General features: G+C 49.4%; 1 protein-coding gene across 1 annotated transcript; it reads right to left on the reverse strand.

Annotated features, from left to right (window-relative positions):
* Window positions 1–2,155: 2,155 nt before the first annotated feature.
* LOC124672146 (desiccation-related protein PCC13-62-like) lies at window positions 2,156–3,466 on the reverse strand. Its single transcript, XM_047208420.1, has 3 exons — window positions 3,111–3,466; window positions 2,772–2,997; window positions 2,156–2,601 (listed from the first exon to the last, which is right to left on the reverse strand). The coding sequence occupies exons 1-3, from the start codon at window positions 3,464–3,466 to the stop codon at window positions 2,230–2,232; spliced, it is 954 nt and encodes a 317-aa protein (XP_047064376.1). The 3' UTR covers window positions 2,156–2,229.
* Between the last annotated feature and the right edge of the window lie 10,718 nt (window positions 3,467–14,184).

Here is a 14,184-nt window from a genome sequence, read left to right on the forward strand (position 1 = left end):
CGCCTGGATCACAAAATCCAGTCGACGCTTGTTTCCCATAGATGGCGCCAATTGACGAGGGATCACCTCGTCAATGCCTACATATTGTAGACTTGGGTTTCGGGAGAGAGCGACAATGGAGATTCCGGGAGCGAGATTAGGCACACGACGTACCCAGCTTCGGGTCCCCTCGGTGGAGGATCCCTACGTGCTGCTAGCAATCTAGTATATGATCATAAGTATGTTTACAGGGTGCCGCCGCCGTAGGCGGATCTATGTTGTCTATCTCCCCTCCCTCTCGGGTGCCCTGGCTGGCTTTATATATGCAACCAGCGTAGGGTTTTACAAGAGTCCTAGTCGACTACTTCTTCGGGTTGCCTTGTTGGGCCTTCTTCATATTGGGCCGAGCCAAGCCAGGTATACTAATAATGGGTACCTGAAGGGTATACCCATGTCAATCGGTAAAATAGTATCGGATCGAACCGAATCTAATCTAATACGTATACATGCGAGGGCCGGACTCGATGCCTCACTTGATCGATGGAATTCTTTTCCCTTCGTGACCAGAAAAAACCCAGCTGAGCTTTCCTCTCCGGCCTTGGAGCCTAAGAACCAACCCCGTATGGGCATAGTAGTATAAACCTACATCTGGAGGCCCCCGGATTTCCTTGGGCCCAGGGTGGCCGCCCCTCCCACCCCCTTGGGCCGGGCCTGGCTGCATAAATGCACTCTGGCATATATTCGGAACTTGCGGAGGCACCGATCGGTTGATTTGGTGACTTCGATTTGCTCCCATAAGCCACTACATGATAGCCCACAACAGTTGGCCCGACCTGTAGTGGGCTTTCTTCTATGGTCCAGTTACAGACATACTTCATCAGGTCGCTAACAGCGGAATCCTATTCATCACCCGCGGGTGATGGGTACAAACCATTGCCTGCGTGGTGGTGAGTTTGGGTCGCGGCCCATCAACAGGTAGGGAGCAGTAGGTAGAGATGTAAATGGTACAGATAATTTCCGCTCCGAATCCTCATCCGCATCCGTTTTTAAGGATATGGTATGCATTTTTAGGGATCCGTCGGATATGGATGCGGATGTGGATAGTGGTCAAGCGGATATCCGACGGATACGGTAGCGGATATGGTATTGATACTATCCGACGGATACGGATTATCCGCCAATTATTACGGATTATCCGATGTTCTCAAAGAGGATAATCCGATAAAATTAGCACAATCCTAAATATTCAGACAGTATAGTTAGTTCATCGGCCAAACTATGTATGCTATTAGCATGCAAGTTGGTTTGTTGTACGAACAACTGTGCACATTTTGTGAAAGTCTATAATTATGAACATATTTTATATAAAAAAGCATATTTCTATTTTTTATGCGTATATTTGCTTAATAATCCGTGTCAATCCGTGTCCGATCCGAGTCCGCTCCGAATCCGCTCCATATCGTAATCCGATATAATCCGCATCCGACCATTATCCGCACCGATCCGAATCCATTACAAAAATGTGGTAAAGGATATGGTAATAGCACTATCTGATCCGATCCGATCCGTTTACATCCCTAGCAGTAGGCCTCGGGTTTTTTTCGGTTTTTTGTCGAGGTTTTTTGGTTTTTCTTGGGTTTCGTTTTCTTTCAATTCTTTCGATTTTTTTTCTGTTTTTTTATTTTTTAACAAATTTTAAAGTCGAGCAACTTTTAAAGTTAAGAAAATTTCAAATTCGAACAAATTTCAAAGTTAGCAAATTTGTAATCTGGGCAAATTTCAAATCTGAGCAAATTTTGAATCTGTGCAATTTTTAAATCTTAGCAAATTTCGAATCTGGGCAAATTAGAAATCTAAGTAAATTTTTGAATCTGGAAAATTTTAAAACAACCGAACTTATGGGCCAGGCCCATTAACATTCCCCTTAGCGATGGTTATAAACTATCGCTAAGGGGTGATGGTTAGCACCTCCCTCGCTAACAGAAGGGATGTTGATCAATTGCCAGTGAAGTTGCGCAGCCATGAGCCCATGAACTCTCCAAAATATTGCCTTGCAGATAATTTGAGAATGATATGTTTTTGCCTTGCACAAATCCTTTTATTGATTATTAGCATCCATCATGCATGTACATATCCAATTTCATGCAGAAGGACAACACACACATGTATGATCGATGTATAGTCTACAGCTTGCGAGAACAACAACCCTGATGTATCCATGTCGAGCCTGGGATGATATGATGGACTACACTACATGAGCAACCCTTTGGCGATGCGGCCGTCGGCGCCCTGGGGGAAGAAGCCACCGGCCTGGGCGGGGTTCCCCGTGCCGTAGACGATGCTGAGGATCTCCTCTGGCGTGCGGTCGTAGGCTAGCGAGAACTGGTCGCCGGCGATGATGTTTCCGACGGTCTGCCCCTCGGGCCCCTGCCCGGGCGCCACGACGAGACCTTCGTCTTTGATTCCCCTGCTGCCCAGCTGGTTCCTCAGCTCGGAGATGTGCGCCGTCACCTCCGCGACCCCGACGCCGTAGCTCGCCACTCGCGACAGCCCGCGCTCGTACAGCAGCGCCCGGATCACCGCGTCCTGGGCCGACTCCACGCCCAGCAGCCCCGCCACAAGCTGCGCGCGCGTGATCAATCACAGCAGTACCATCAGTTAAATATCACGTAATACATACATGCAATGGGAAATATCAGAACGCGTGTGCATGCATTTCGTGTGTGCGATCGATGTCAGGGTGAGTCGTTGTGGTAGAGTGATCACGCGTGTGGTGTAGCGCTTGTACGTACCCTTCTGGCCTGAGGCGTGAGGAGCTTGGGGTTTGCTCCGACATAGCCGGTGAGGCCGACGTAGGGGATGATGTAGGAGGCGATGAGGAAGTTGAGGCTGTTCTCGTATGGGTTGAAGGGCGGGTCCAGCGTCATGTTCATCGCCTGTTCCACGATCTTGCCGAAGTTGGCCGCGCTGATGTCCAGAAGCGGCCTGGGGAATCCCCGCACGTTCTGCTTGATAGCCCTGCTCATACACACGGACAGTCCATAAATCACAAGCTAATACTTGTGTGTTGGTAATTTGAGAGATCAGTTCCGGCGAATTGGGAGGTTAATTGATCGATTGCATATACATACTTGAGGTGGCCGACTTCTTGGTAGCAGAACTGGGTGGCGACGTCGCGGACGAAGGGTGTGAGGGCGGCGGTCTGGCCGCCGATGGGGGCCGGCCCGCCTCCGGTGAGGTTGACGTCGATGCCGTCGAGGCCGTAGCCCAGCGCGGACCAGCAGAAGAACTCCGTCTCCAGGTACTCGAGGTTCAGCGGGAACTCCAACAGGTCCACATCCGACTGCGGCAGCAGCGTGCCGCCGCCGCCGAAGAAGCCGCGGTACCGCGCCCACTCGTTGTCCATGTCTTGCGCGCGGCCCACGCCGCCGCACAGAGCAACCGCCACCAGGGCGACGACGACGAAGGTGGCAGGCGCAGCAGCCATGGCAGCACTACCTGCTCACACGGAACGCGGTATGGTCACGAGAGAGTTGCGGTGGCGGAGCTGGAGCTAGTTTGCACACGCCACGATAGTAGGATCACTGATCTGATCCGCGGCTGGAGGCTTCGATTGGTGACTTGAGAGTCTTGACTTGTGTGTGTGCGCTGATGTGCTCTCGTCCCCGCGATCGGGGCATGTATATAGGCGGTGCGGCACGTGCATGCGGACACGGTGAAACGTGGAGCGTGACGCGCAAGAGGAGTGGGGGTGGCGCGCCAAGGGTGTGTGGCGTCCGGGGGAGCTACGTGTGGCGTTGTTTAGACGGCCAGTCGCTGTATTTTGCTTTTGTCTGAGAAGAGGTCGAGTGGGTAGTCCATTGCTACATTGTGTGACGTTTTCTATGTACTTGTCCTGCGAGTTCTCTAGAGGCTGATTTTGACCTTGTCCTCGACTCCTGGCTACCGATTTCTTGCACCAAAAACGGTATTACTGGTCGCCAGGTTGGTGGTGTTCTTGTTCTGGTGCGAATTAAACAAGTTCCCTCTTTAGATAAAACGGAGCATGCGACGTGCGCTACAAAAGAAAGGTAGGAAGGGCGAACAAAAAGAACATACACGCATGCTTGCAAGAAAAGTAGTACTCCCTCTGTACGGGATTATTAGACAAGAGGCCGAATCCAGTATTTCAAATTTGTTAGGCCAAAGTCTTAATTGCTACTAAATCACCTCTGCATGGATTCTCCTTAATTTCCTCTCAACCTATCCGTGCGCCTTCCTGTTTTCCATTTTATTAGTAGCAAGATTAATTAATAGTCAACTCCAATGGCACAATGCATGCTCTGCACAGAGAAATCGGAGCACTTAAATAGGAAGACGAGAGGTTTTTTTTCAAAAAATTTTTTTTGCCTTAATCAGCACGACTTGGCCCTTCGGCCTAATAATCCGGTACAGAGGAGGTACTATGCTATAGTACTTTTTTCTTCTTTTAATTTAAGGGGCACCCAAAGGTGTAACATATTTTTACAGAAGAGGAAAGCAACTATAAGATGACTACCACTTATTCTCAAAGACGGGAAAGATAGGGTTTGGTAGGCTCCCGTCGCCACCCCGAGGCGACCGGGGCGCCCCACCTCGCCCACCCAACCCCGCCGCCTCCCGCTCCTCGCCGCCGCCGCCGGCGAGAGCCGCCGGGCAAAGCCCGCGCGGTGCCGGCGGCGGCGGTGCTCTCCTTCTCCGCGCGCTAGGCGGCCCGGCGGGGCGGCCCCGTCCTTTTTCGCGGTGAAGCGCGGCGGCGCAGCTTCCGGCTGTTGCCGCGGGCGGCGGGCCGTGCGGTCACGGCCGGCGCCTCGTCGCCCCGCTAGCTTCGCGTCCTCGTCGCTCCCCTCCCGCGCGTCGGGCGGGCCGGTTGGGGCCGGCCGCGGCCTCACCGTGGGGGCGCGTCGGCGACGGCTCGGGCCGGCGCCGCTCCGGCTCGGTCCCGGCGGCGGTGGCCGTTGCGGGCGGTGGCGCCCCGCGTGGTGGCTGCTCCGTCCAACGGCGGCCGTGGACTTGGGCTTTAGGGTTTCGGCCGGATCCGGGCTTGTGGGCCCGGATCCGGGCTCGGTAGGGCCTGGTCGGAATCCCTTCTGCCGTGACGGGCATGGTGGCCTTCAGTCATGGCGTTGGCTGTCGGCCCCGGATCTGTTGCTCTGCATTGGCGAATCTTGCAATCCCTATGTCCGTCTTGTTCGGCTTTTTCTGGAACTGGGTTCCTAAGTCGGGGTGTGCTCGCCGGGGTAGGCAGCATGTACTGCAGGTGCTTTTGCGGCTGTAGTTTCTCCCTCCGATCTTTCGTGGTCGCGCTACTGCAGGGTTTGGCGCGCTGTGGATGTTGCGGCCGTCGTGGTGCCGCCGATCCAGCGTCGCGACGACTGGTTTCGGGTCCGGCCGGGTTGGCCAACCAGCTCTTGCGTCTCTCCCCGCCGGTGACTTTAGCCGGGGCTAGGTCATAGTGTGGCTTGGGTTGGAGGTGCGGCAGCGAGTTTTGTTCCGTCCGCTCCGCATCCTCACGACGACGACCAGATTTCGACCCGGTGGGATCTAGGCGAAAGCTACGCATGGCCCGGCCATTGCCCGTGACGGCGTCACCTTTAGGTGTCGTTCCCTTGTTGAAGGCGTCCCGATTTGAATCCCCCGTTTAGAACTGATGGTTTTCGTCCCTTCGCCCCAACCTGCTAATCTTGATGGCCCCGCTTTGGGCCAGCTTCTCTTGTAGTGTCTTGTGGATCACCCTTTGACCTCTCGCCGGTGTTCCAGCCCCTCGCTTCGTCAGCCTGGCTGCTTATACACGGCCTTGCTTCGGTAGGCCGATTGCCCGCCTAGTGCCTTGGGGGGCTTTGCTAGGTCGGCGTCCGGGTCGTAGTTTTGGCCGGTGTGCTTATCCCAATGCCGGTGGAAGATGTTGTGTTTCGGGTCCGGACCTAACCCGAGCTCGGGGTGGTGGTTCGGGGTCCGGGTGAAAGCTTTGCGGGACCTCGGTCTCCGCCGACGACGATGACGCACTCGTGCGCCATGCACCTTCTTGGAGGCGTCGCCGCATGACCCCCTCCCCTTTGGATCCTCAAGTTCTCGCTAGGCTGCCGACCCGTCGTCGAGTCCCCCTTGAGCTGTGGTGTTGGTGCGTAGGAGGTTTTGTCGGCGTGGACTAGGATGTGCTCGCTCCGGTGCAACAGAAGACAAGGCTCCCTCAACCTGGCGCTAGGCGGCGTTCTTCGTGTTGTCTTCTGTTGTTTTTCTCAGTTTGCGTTCGGTGTGTGTTGTAACTCTTGGTGTAACTCCTGGCCGGTTGATGGCTTCGTTAATTCAAAGCCGGGCTCATTTCGAGCCTTCCGTTTATAGATGACTACCACTAGCTAGTTCCGAAGAACGAGCGTCGTAGGCATTTTGCACCTAGATTACTCCGAATACAGCCACCACCAGAAATCACGGCCAAGATTTCGGGTAATTTGCTCGAAATAGGAAATTTTGTTCCCCTCTCTACCGGCAAAATATTTTGAACAATTTGAATTTCACGTTTCTGGATAGGCTATAATTGAACCCATATGCTACTCATATTACTAATTAAGGCATGGCATAATGGTAAGGCTCTCTCGTTTAGGCTTATGAGGTCGAGGTATCAAATACTTACATCGACGTAAACCTAAGACTGACACAATCTTGAGGTACCCCACAAATACACCCTAAAAACAATACACACGTGCCTGACAAGCGGGACCAGCGAGAAAAAGGGACTTGTGGCTGAGAGGCAAAGGATGACTGGGTACATCACGGAGTGCGCGCAGAAAAAACAAATTTTTACTATACACAAGGGCAAAACGGTATTCTCCCAAATGGACAGCTAGGATGAGCTGAAGGACCTCGATCGGATGGCTGAAAATGGGTGAAGGACCTCGATGGGACGACCGAAAATGGCTAATCGCTCTGAGGTGCCTCACGGGCTCCTAAGGTTCATACCTTTATTAGATACTAAGGTATGCTTGAGCATTTTTTTTTTTCATTTCTATCCCATTTTTTTCAAGTTTCTTTTTGATAGTTGGAAGTATTCAACATGCATATTTTACGTAAGAAAATTTTAATACAATTTTTTGACAAGACTTTGATAAAATAAGATACTTTAGCATGTGTGATTTATATGATACAAAATGAAAATGAAGTAAATGCTCTCGAAAACTAATCTAGTGGCTCCAATTTTACATCATATAAAGCATATATACTCCCGGGAAACTCCAAGTGTAGCCCGAGCTACATGGCTCATTTTTTTTTTACAAAATTCAAATTCAGTATTTCAAAGTTTTAAAAAATTCTGAAAACAAATCTTCATGTAGCCAATGATCTACTCTACCACCTTGCAAAATCTCATGATGAAATATGTTATATCCGAGGCTACAGAAAGACGATAAATTATGGCAAACATAGGAGGCCGGATTCAAAATCTGTACTGTCACCTTTCAGATCCACAGATTTGTGAATTTTACATAGCCCAAAATACAGAGTCTTTCGTTTTTTTCACAGTGGTAGAGTACATTAATTACTGCCTGCCTCTGGAATTTTTGTTCATATTTTTTTACATGTAGCCCAAGCTCCAAAATGCCACACTCATATATACTTCCCGGCCTTTCTAAGAAACTACACGTGTATATTTGATACTCGGCGCTAGATCAGGGATCGATGAACGTGAGACCGATACCAAAGGTGGCCAGGTTACTTTTGCACTTACCGATCCACTGGGACTTGGAATGATCTTCTTGCCGGCGTGGAAACAAGTACTGCACGGCACTGTAGTGGCCGGGGCACTGTAATCGAACTGAGTCTGCGTAGTTACGCACTTTGACAAGACATAACAGCATGTGGGCGGCAGAAACGTGGGGTTAGTGTGTGTGTGTGTCCCGATTTTCTCACTTAAGAAACCCCAGATGCAATCCTTGCAGATATGCGGCGGCGTCTCCCACGACAACTGAGCTCGATTCGACGGTGCAAAGCAGGATATAGCTAGAGAGCGAAGAATGACGTGCGGGTGCGGCCGAGACGCACGCGCAAGATTGCTGCGCGGCCGATTTTTCTATGTTTGTGCTGCACTTGTGCCGCTGCAAATAGTGGGCTTTGATATTTTTGTGCAGAAGCCTTGTCCACGTTAGTTAACTGCGCTTCTTCTAGTACCCATACTTCCTAAAAATAGGATTGCCAATAATACTTTGATAAATTTGAATTTCTTACAGTTTAACTAACTATATAGAAAAATGTTAATATTTATAATTTCAAATTAATTTTTAGAATCGTCATGAAATATATTTTCATGTTATGTGTATTTAAAATTGTAAATATTGATACTATTTTGTATATGGTTGCTCAAATTTTAAGTTTTTTTTACTTTAACAAAAAACTACACGTATCCTAATTTGGAAAGAAGGGAGTAACTCTTTAATTTCACCCCGCACAACTTTCCTTCGTTTGCAAATGTTTTCATGCATGCAGACGTAAATGCACGAAAAATTACACTTTTTATGAGATCATTATTCTAACATGCCCGCAAATTTGATGCCTATACAATTTTTTTTGTCAAGATAACGTGTGTTATTTTTGTCAGAGATGATAACGTGTGTCATTTTTGCGCTCAGGGATCATGATAACGTGTGTCATTTTTGTCAGCACTTCTGCTTCGGTGCTCCTTCGCTGGAAAAGTTTCTGGACGTGTCAAACACAACAACGGTAGAGATCTTTCCATACATATTCGTAAGCGGGAGCACGATCGTAATTTCAATGTAGGTCAACCGTACGTGCAGCTCTGTACATGCTCGTATGGCCCGCATTATGGTGTACCTTGTTTTTGTACGACGTGAGGCGGTACTTAGGCGGATGAGATCGTTAACTGGTCATGTGATCTCTTTTCTTTTTCTTACGCGAGGTACACATACCGTATCAATACAGACGGATATACATGGGCTGGATATGGATTTCGGTAGACCCAACACTGAAAAAAAAGACCAACTATGATTTTTCAACTTCATTTAGGAGAGCACCTGAGCAGGGCTCTTTTGTCAGAGATGCCGCGCACTGGTTTGTGACACGCAGGCACGCAGCTCGGGGAGCATGAACTCCTACTTCACCTCACCTTTGGGCAGGTATTCAAGAGTCGGTATCCTGCTCTCTGGCAAAAATGAAGTCTCGACTCCGAATCATGGAGAAGGAAACGAAGTGGGAATGGGATGCGACGTCAGACGTCCATGAACTGAATCCTGAGACAGCTGCCCTGCTTCGATCGGACAGGCCGGGCCGGTCACTCCTACCGCATAGAATGCACGCTTGTTGGTTAGAGTTGCTGCAAACAGAAGAGCCCTCAGTGGCGTCAGTTTCCATCAGTCGCACGGTGCTTGCGCAATGCCAAGTGAAACGATCGTCCACCGCAGCACCTCCTCCGTCAAGTCTTTGGTTTTAATTAACGCATGTTCCTCCTTCCTCGTGCGTCCGTTCTGTTTGTCACTTAGAATTTTCTGCTACCTTCCTATCTGCATCACGAGCGCTCCTGCATCACATAATCCTCGTCGGCTACCTCAGTAGCACGGGGCTACAGGACGGTGACAATGGTACTACTCGTAGATATTCCAACGAAAGTAGAACAATGAACTCCAGTAAACATCTCAGATCATCCACGGTAGCAGGTAATAACGTAAGCTACTCGCAAGCTGCTCCAGCGATACCCGGGCATTTGTGATCTATATGTTCATCTTCCTTTTAGTGGCAGAAGATAAAATGTATACAAATATTCAGTAGCAAGGACGAGGAATACATATAGGGTGATTGTGCATCCGATATATGTTGCTTTTCTAAAATCAAGCAAAAAAATCTTAATGGGCTTGTTTGCTATTGGACGAGTTAGAGGCACACGCTTCGCTGAGCTTTCTAGGTGTTGGATTTCACTTCCTCCTTAACGAGAGACAAAGGAACAAGAAAATACTAGAAGATGGGGTCATGGTCCAAACCTCTAAATAATCAATAATGTTGTGGTTCCTAAACCATGTACGAAGTCAAGAGCTATGTGAGCAAAACCTCGCTACAGAAAATAACATTTTACAGAAAATAATTACCAAGACACATCACGTGTCAACGAACCAAGGCACATTCATTCTCCCCCAAAAAAACCAACCAAGGTGGATTATCGGTATAGATACAAAAGCACATATACATGGTAAAAGTATGTAAAGAGTCATATATTCTAGATATATCTAAGTATTTACTAGAGTCGTACACTCTGGAACCTTACCAGGATGCTTAAAGATACTAAAATGGATATTAGCAAGTACAACACATAACAAACATCGATGCCAATCAATTCATTAAGCAAAAAAGATTTTCATCATATATTTTTAATTAGCTGATTTAGGAGGAATTCAAGTGTGGAAAGGCTGATATCCGAACAGGAAGGTCATCAGAATTAATAACACAAGAAAAAATAAAAATGGCAAACATAAATACACATTTCACAATAGCACATTAGAATTCTGAAATAGAGTTGAAGGTCCTAACGGTAGTGCCACAATTTATATGTTTAAGCCATGGAATTTAGTAGGTAAAATCAAAATAGGATTTTTATTTTGAAGGTTACATAAACCAGAAACTTAGTGACAAAATGAGTTAGAAACAAGTAGAAAACTTTAGTATAAACATGTGTAAACCATGGATTCTAACACACAGGGCCGAGCAAGCAGTACTGCACATGGTGCGGCCGCACAGGGCCCCAATTTTTTTGGGGGCCCCTAATTTTCGATTTAGCGTTGGAGTTGTCACAATCAGGGACGAGCATCAGTGCCTGACGTGGGCATTATCCTTCGGGTAACCGTTATTGCACTATCCTGTACGGCCCAACTGGAGGCCCATGAAGACACTCGATGGCAAGGTGGGCTACTACGTCGGTGCCGAAGAAGATTCCTTGAAGAACAAGACGAAGAGACGAAGAATACAAGGGAAGTCTAGAACTAGGGCCCTTTGTAACCTAGTCGTACCCCGATAGATCTCTCGAGACCTGGCTCCCTATATAAGGGCCAGGAGAGGGGCTGCCGAGGACACACGCAATCTTAGCAATCTTAGCCACCATAAGTCTAGAGCTAGGTCCCTGCAGAACTTAGCCTCTCGACGAGATCACAGCCGAAACCTTCGGCACCCCATTGTAACCCAATATTTTCATAATCAAGATCAAACAGGCAGGACGTAAGGGTTTTACCTCATCGAGGGCCCCGAACCTGGGTAAATCGCTTCCCCCGCTTGTTTGATAACCGATGTCTCGTGTTAGCCTACAGGATTCCATCTACCCTAAGCCCCAAACGGAGGGCATTGCCGAGGAGTACCCTCGACAATTGGCGCCGTCTCTGGGAACCCTATTGGCACAAGATGCGTCATCGGCAGATCCAGTCATGTCGTCGGCAGCTTCGTCGACGCCGTCAGCATCACCAAGTTTGGGGAGTTCGATCCGATTCGGCTCCTACGAGTTCACCCCGCACAGCGACTCTTCCCGTTCGACTTTCTCGGGTCTGCAAGGAAACATGGACATGACGTTCGGGAGCGTCCACTGCAACATCAATGCGGAGGAAGTCCTTGGTTTGTTGGAGCCGTTTGTCCCCAGATCAGCAAGGAAATCGCCCCCACCGGCCGCAAGATCGATCATGTCATCGTCAATTGATCTTTCGGCTGGCCTGACAGACTCGACGAGTTCGTGTCCACCATCGACCCCTCGGTCGGTGTCTTCGATGTCGGTTGGATCCGATAACCCTGTATCATCGGATATGACCTCGTACTACTGTCTGAACTGCGACACCAGGCACGGGTTGGGATCTAGTGACACACCGTTCATCTGCAGTGCGGGATATTCGTCGGGAGAGGACAGTGTCGACAGCGTTGTCAAGAAGGCCACCTGGAAAACAGCGCGTCATCAAGTCTATGCTGCCAATAACGCAGGAAACGCGGGAAACAGAGGAGGAGGAGATCACACCCCTCGTTCCAGTAGACGATATAACTTTGAAAACAGCGCCAGTAACAACAACAATGATTACACCATCGCGGAGGAAGAATGGGCAGCAGCCCGGGCAGCCGTACTTAATAACACACCGCTTCCCGCCGGAACTTCGGTTGGAACCCTCAATGCCTATCGCTCTATCTTGGAGAAAAATCGGGAGCGACTGTCAAACGAGCAGGCCACCCTCGAAAGACGTCTGTTAGCAGCAGATCAATCCAGTGAACGACGGAGGGGCTCACGAGGAAGCATGTCCTGAAGCAGCCAAGGCGCAGGAAAGCATCGATCAAGGTTGTCCCGACTTTCGGAGGACGATGCCAGAGAAATAACGTCAAACCTATCCAAGTCCTTCATGACCACGGACACTGCGGGTATGTTAAGACCAAAAACCGTTGAGGGAGCAACTGCCAACCTCGCAGCATACCTCATCAACCAACGACCCGAAGGTTCTATGGCTCAAGCTCATCAGGGCGCTCTGGAAAGCCTTGCAATCCTGGGAGCCAGTCTGGTCCCACGAAAGGAAAAATCCATGCTGCAAGCCAGTGGCTCGAAGCATCGTTCAAGGGACGCTCGAGACGAAATCACCCAGAGTAGAATCGACAAAGCCAGGCGACGGCGAGCCGCAAGGGAGGATTACGATAGTGACGCTTCAGAAGAAAGCCAGGAGCACGATGGCGAGATGAGGGGAGCTGATTGTTTAAGCTACAAGATCCGCGAGACAATGCCACCCAAAAGGTTCAAACCTACTCCTACTAATGCCGCTAAGTATGACGGACAGCAGGAGCCGAGGTCTTGGATAGATGATTACTTGCAGACTGTGATCCTACACAAAGGAAATCAGATAGCAGCAATGCAGTGCTTGCAACTTTACCTGAAGGATTCGGCACGGGCCTGGTTTAGAGGCCTGCCGAAGGGTTCCATCAATTCATGGGATGATCTGGTAGACGCTTTCGTCATAAACTTCCAAGCAACATACAAGAGGCCTGTTGGGATCGATGAATTACGGCACTGTCAGCAGAAGCCGAAGGAGTCGATGCGTGCATACATTGGGAGGTTCACTAAACTCCTGAACGCTGCCGAAGATGTTTCCGTCGACAGAGCAATTGATGTCTTTAGCGATGGCATTCGACGTCAAACCTACATAGAGGAGCTTGGGCGCAAGAAGCCAAAGACCATAACCAAGTTAATGGAAATTGCCAACAGCTAGGCCGATGGTGAAGACAACGTGCGAAGGCCTCGACCGCGCAGTGATGACGAAGACGATGATCAGCCGAGGCATGATTCGGGTGGTCGAAGAGATCGTCCTAAGAAAGGAAATACCGCAGTTACAATGACAACAACTTGGTAGCCGCAGGATATTCTGATCGACGAGATGATCGGTATGACGACAGGCAAGACGATCGACAGGACGGTAATCGAAATAATTCTAGGAACTGTGGCAACTACAAACCACGACCTCCGAGGACTCCCGAGCTACCCTTCGCGGAGCAGATAAACGCCCCTTGCTACTTGCACGCGTATATCGATTCTAAAGACAGCAAGAAGAAGTCAAGTCATCTGCTCAGAGACTGTCGACAGTTCATCGAGATGCAGAAGCTCATCCAGCAGCAGCAGCAACCAATTCCACCACCACCGCCACCTCAGCACCAGGTTCAACAGGTCCAGCCCCACAACTCTAACGAGTCTTTTCCGCCACCACGTGGACAAATGAGTATGATTCACAGAACTGGTGTTTCGAGAAGGGAGATGAACAAACTCACCCAAGAAATCAACCTGGAAGAAAGTATCATGGCTAATATCCCTGAATACATCGATTGGTCATCTCAGAGCATTATGTTCAGCAGAGCAGATCACCCGATGATAATTCCAAAGCCAGGGCACGCTGCCTTAGTGGTTGAAGCGCAAATTGGAGGGTTTAAAATGAGCAAGGTCTTCATGGATGGTGGAAGCGGATTAAATCTTATATTCCTCGACAAAATCAAAAACATGGGGATTACAATGAGGATGCTAGAAGAAACAGATACTTATTTCCACGGGATTCTCCCCACCTTACCAGCGTACTCTCTTGGCAAAGTTTACTTGGACGTTGTCTTCGGAAAACCCGACAACTTCGGGAGGGAAAAGATCTAGTTTAAAGTAGTAAACTGGGAATCACAGTACCACGCTATACTCGGGAGATCAGC

This window comes from Lolium rigidum, chromosome 7, assembly GCF_022539505.1.
Source record: "Lolium rigidum isolate FL_2022 chromosome 7, APGP_CSIRO_Lrig_0.1, whole genome shotgun sequence".
In the NCBI taxonomy this organism is placed as follows: domain Eukaryota; kingdom Viridiplantae; phylum Streptophyta; class Magnoliopsida; order Poales; family Poaceae; genus Lolium; species Lolium rigidum.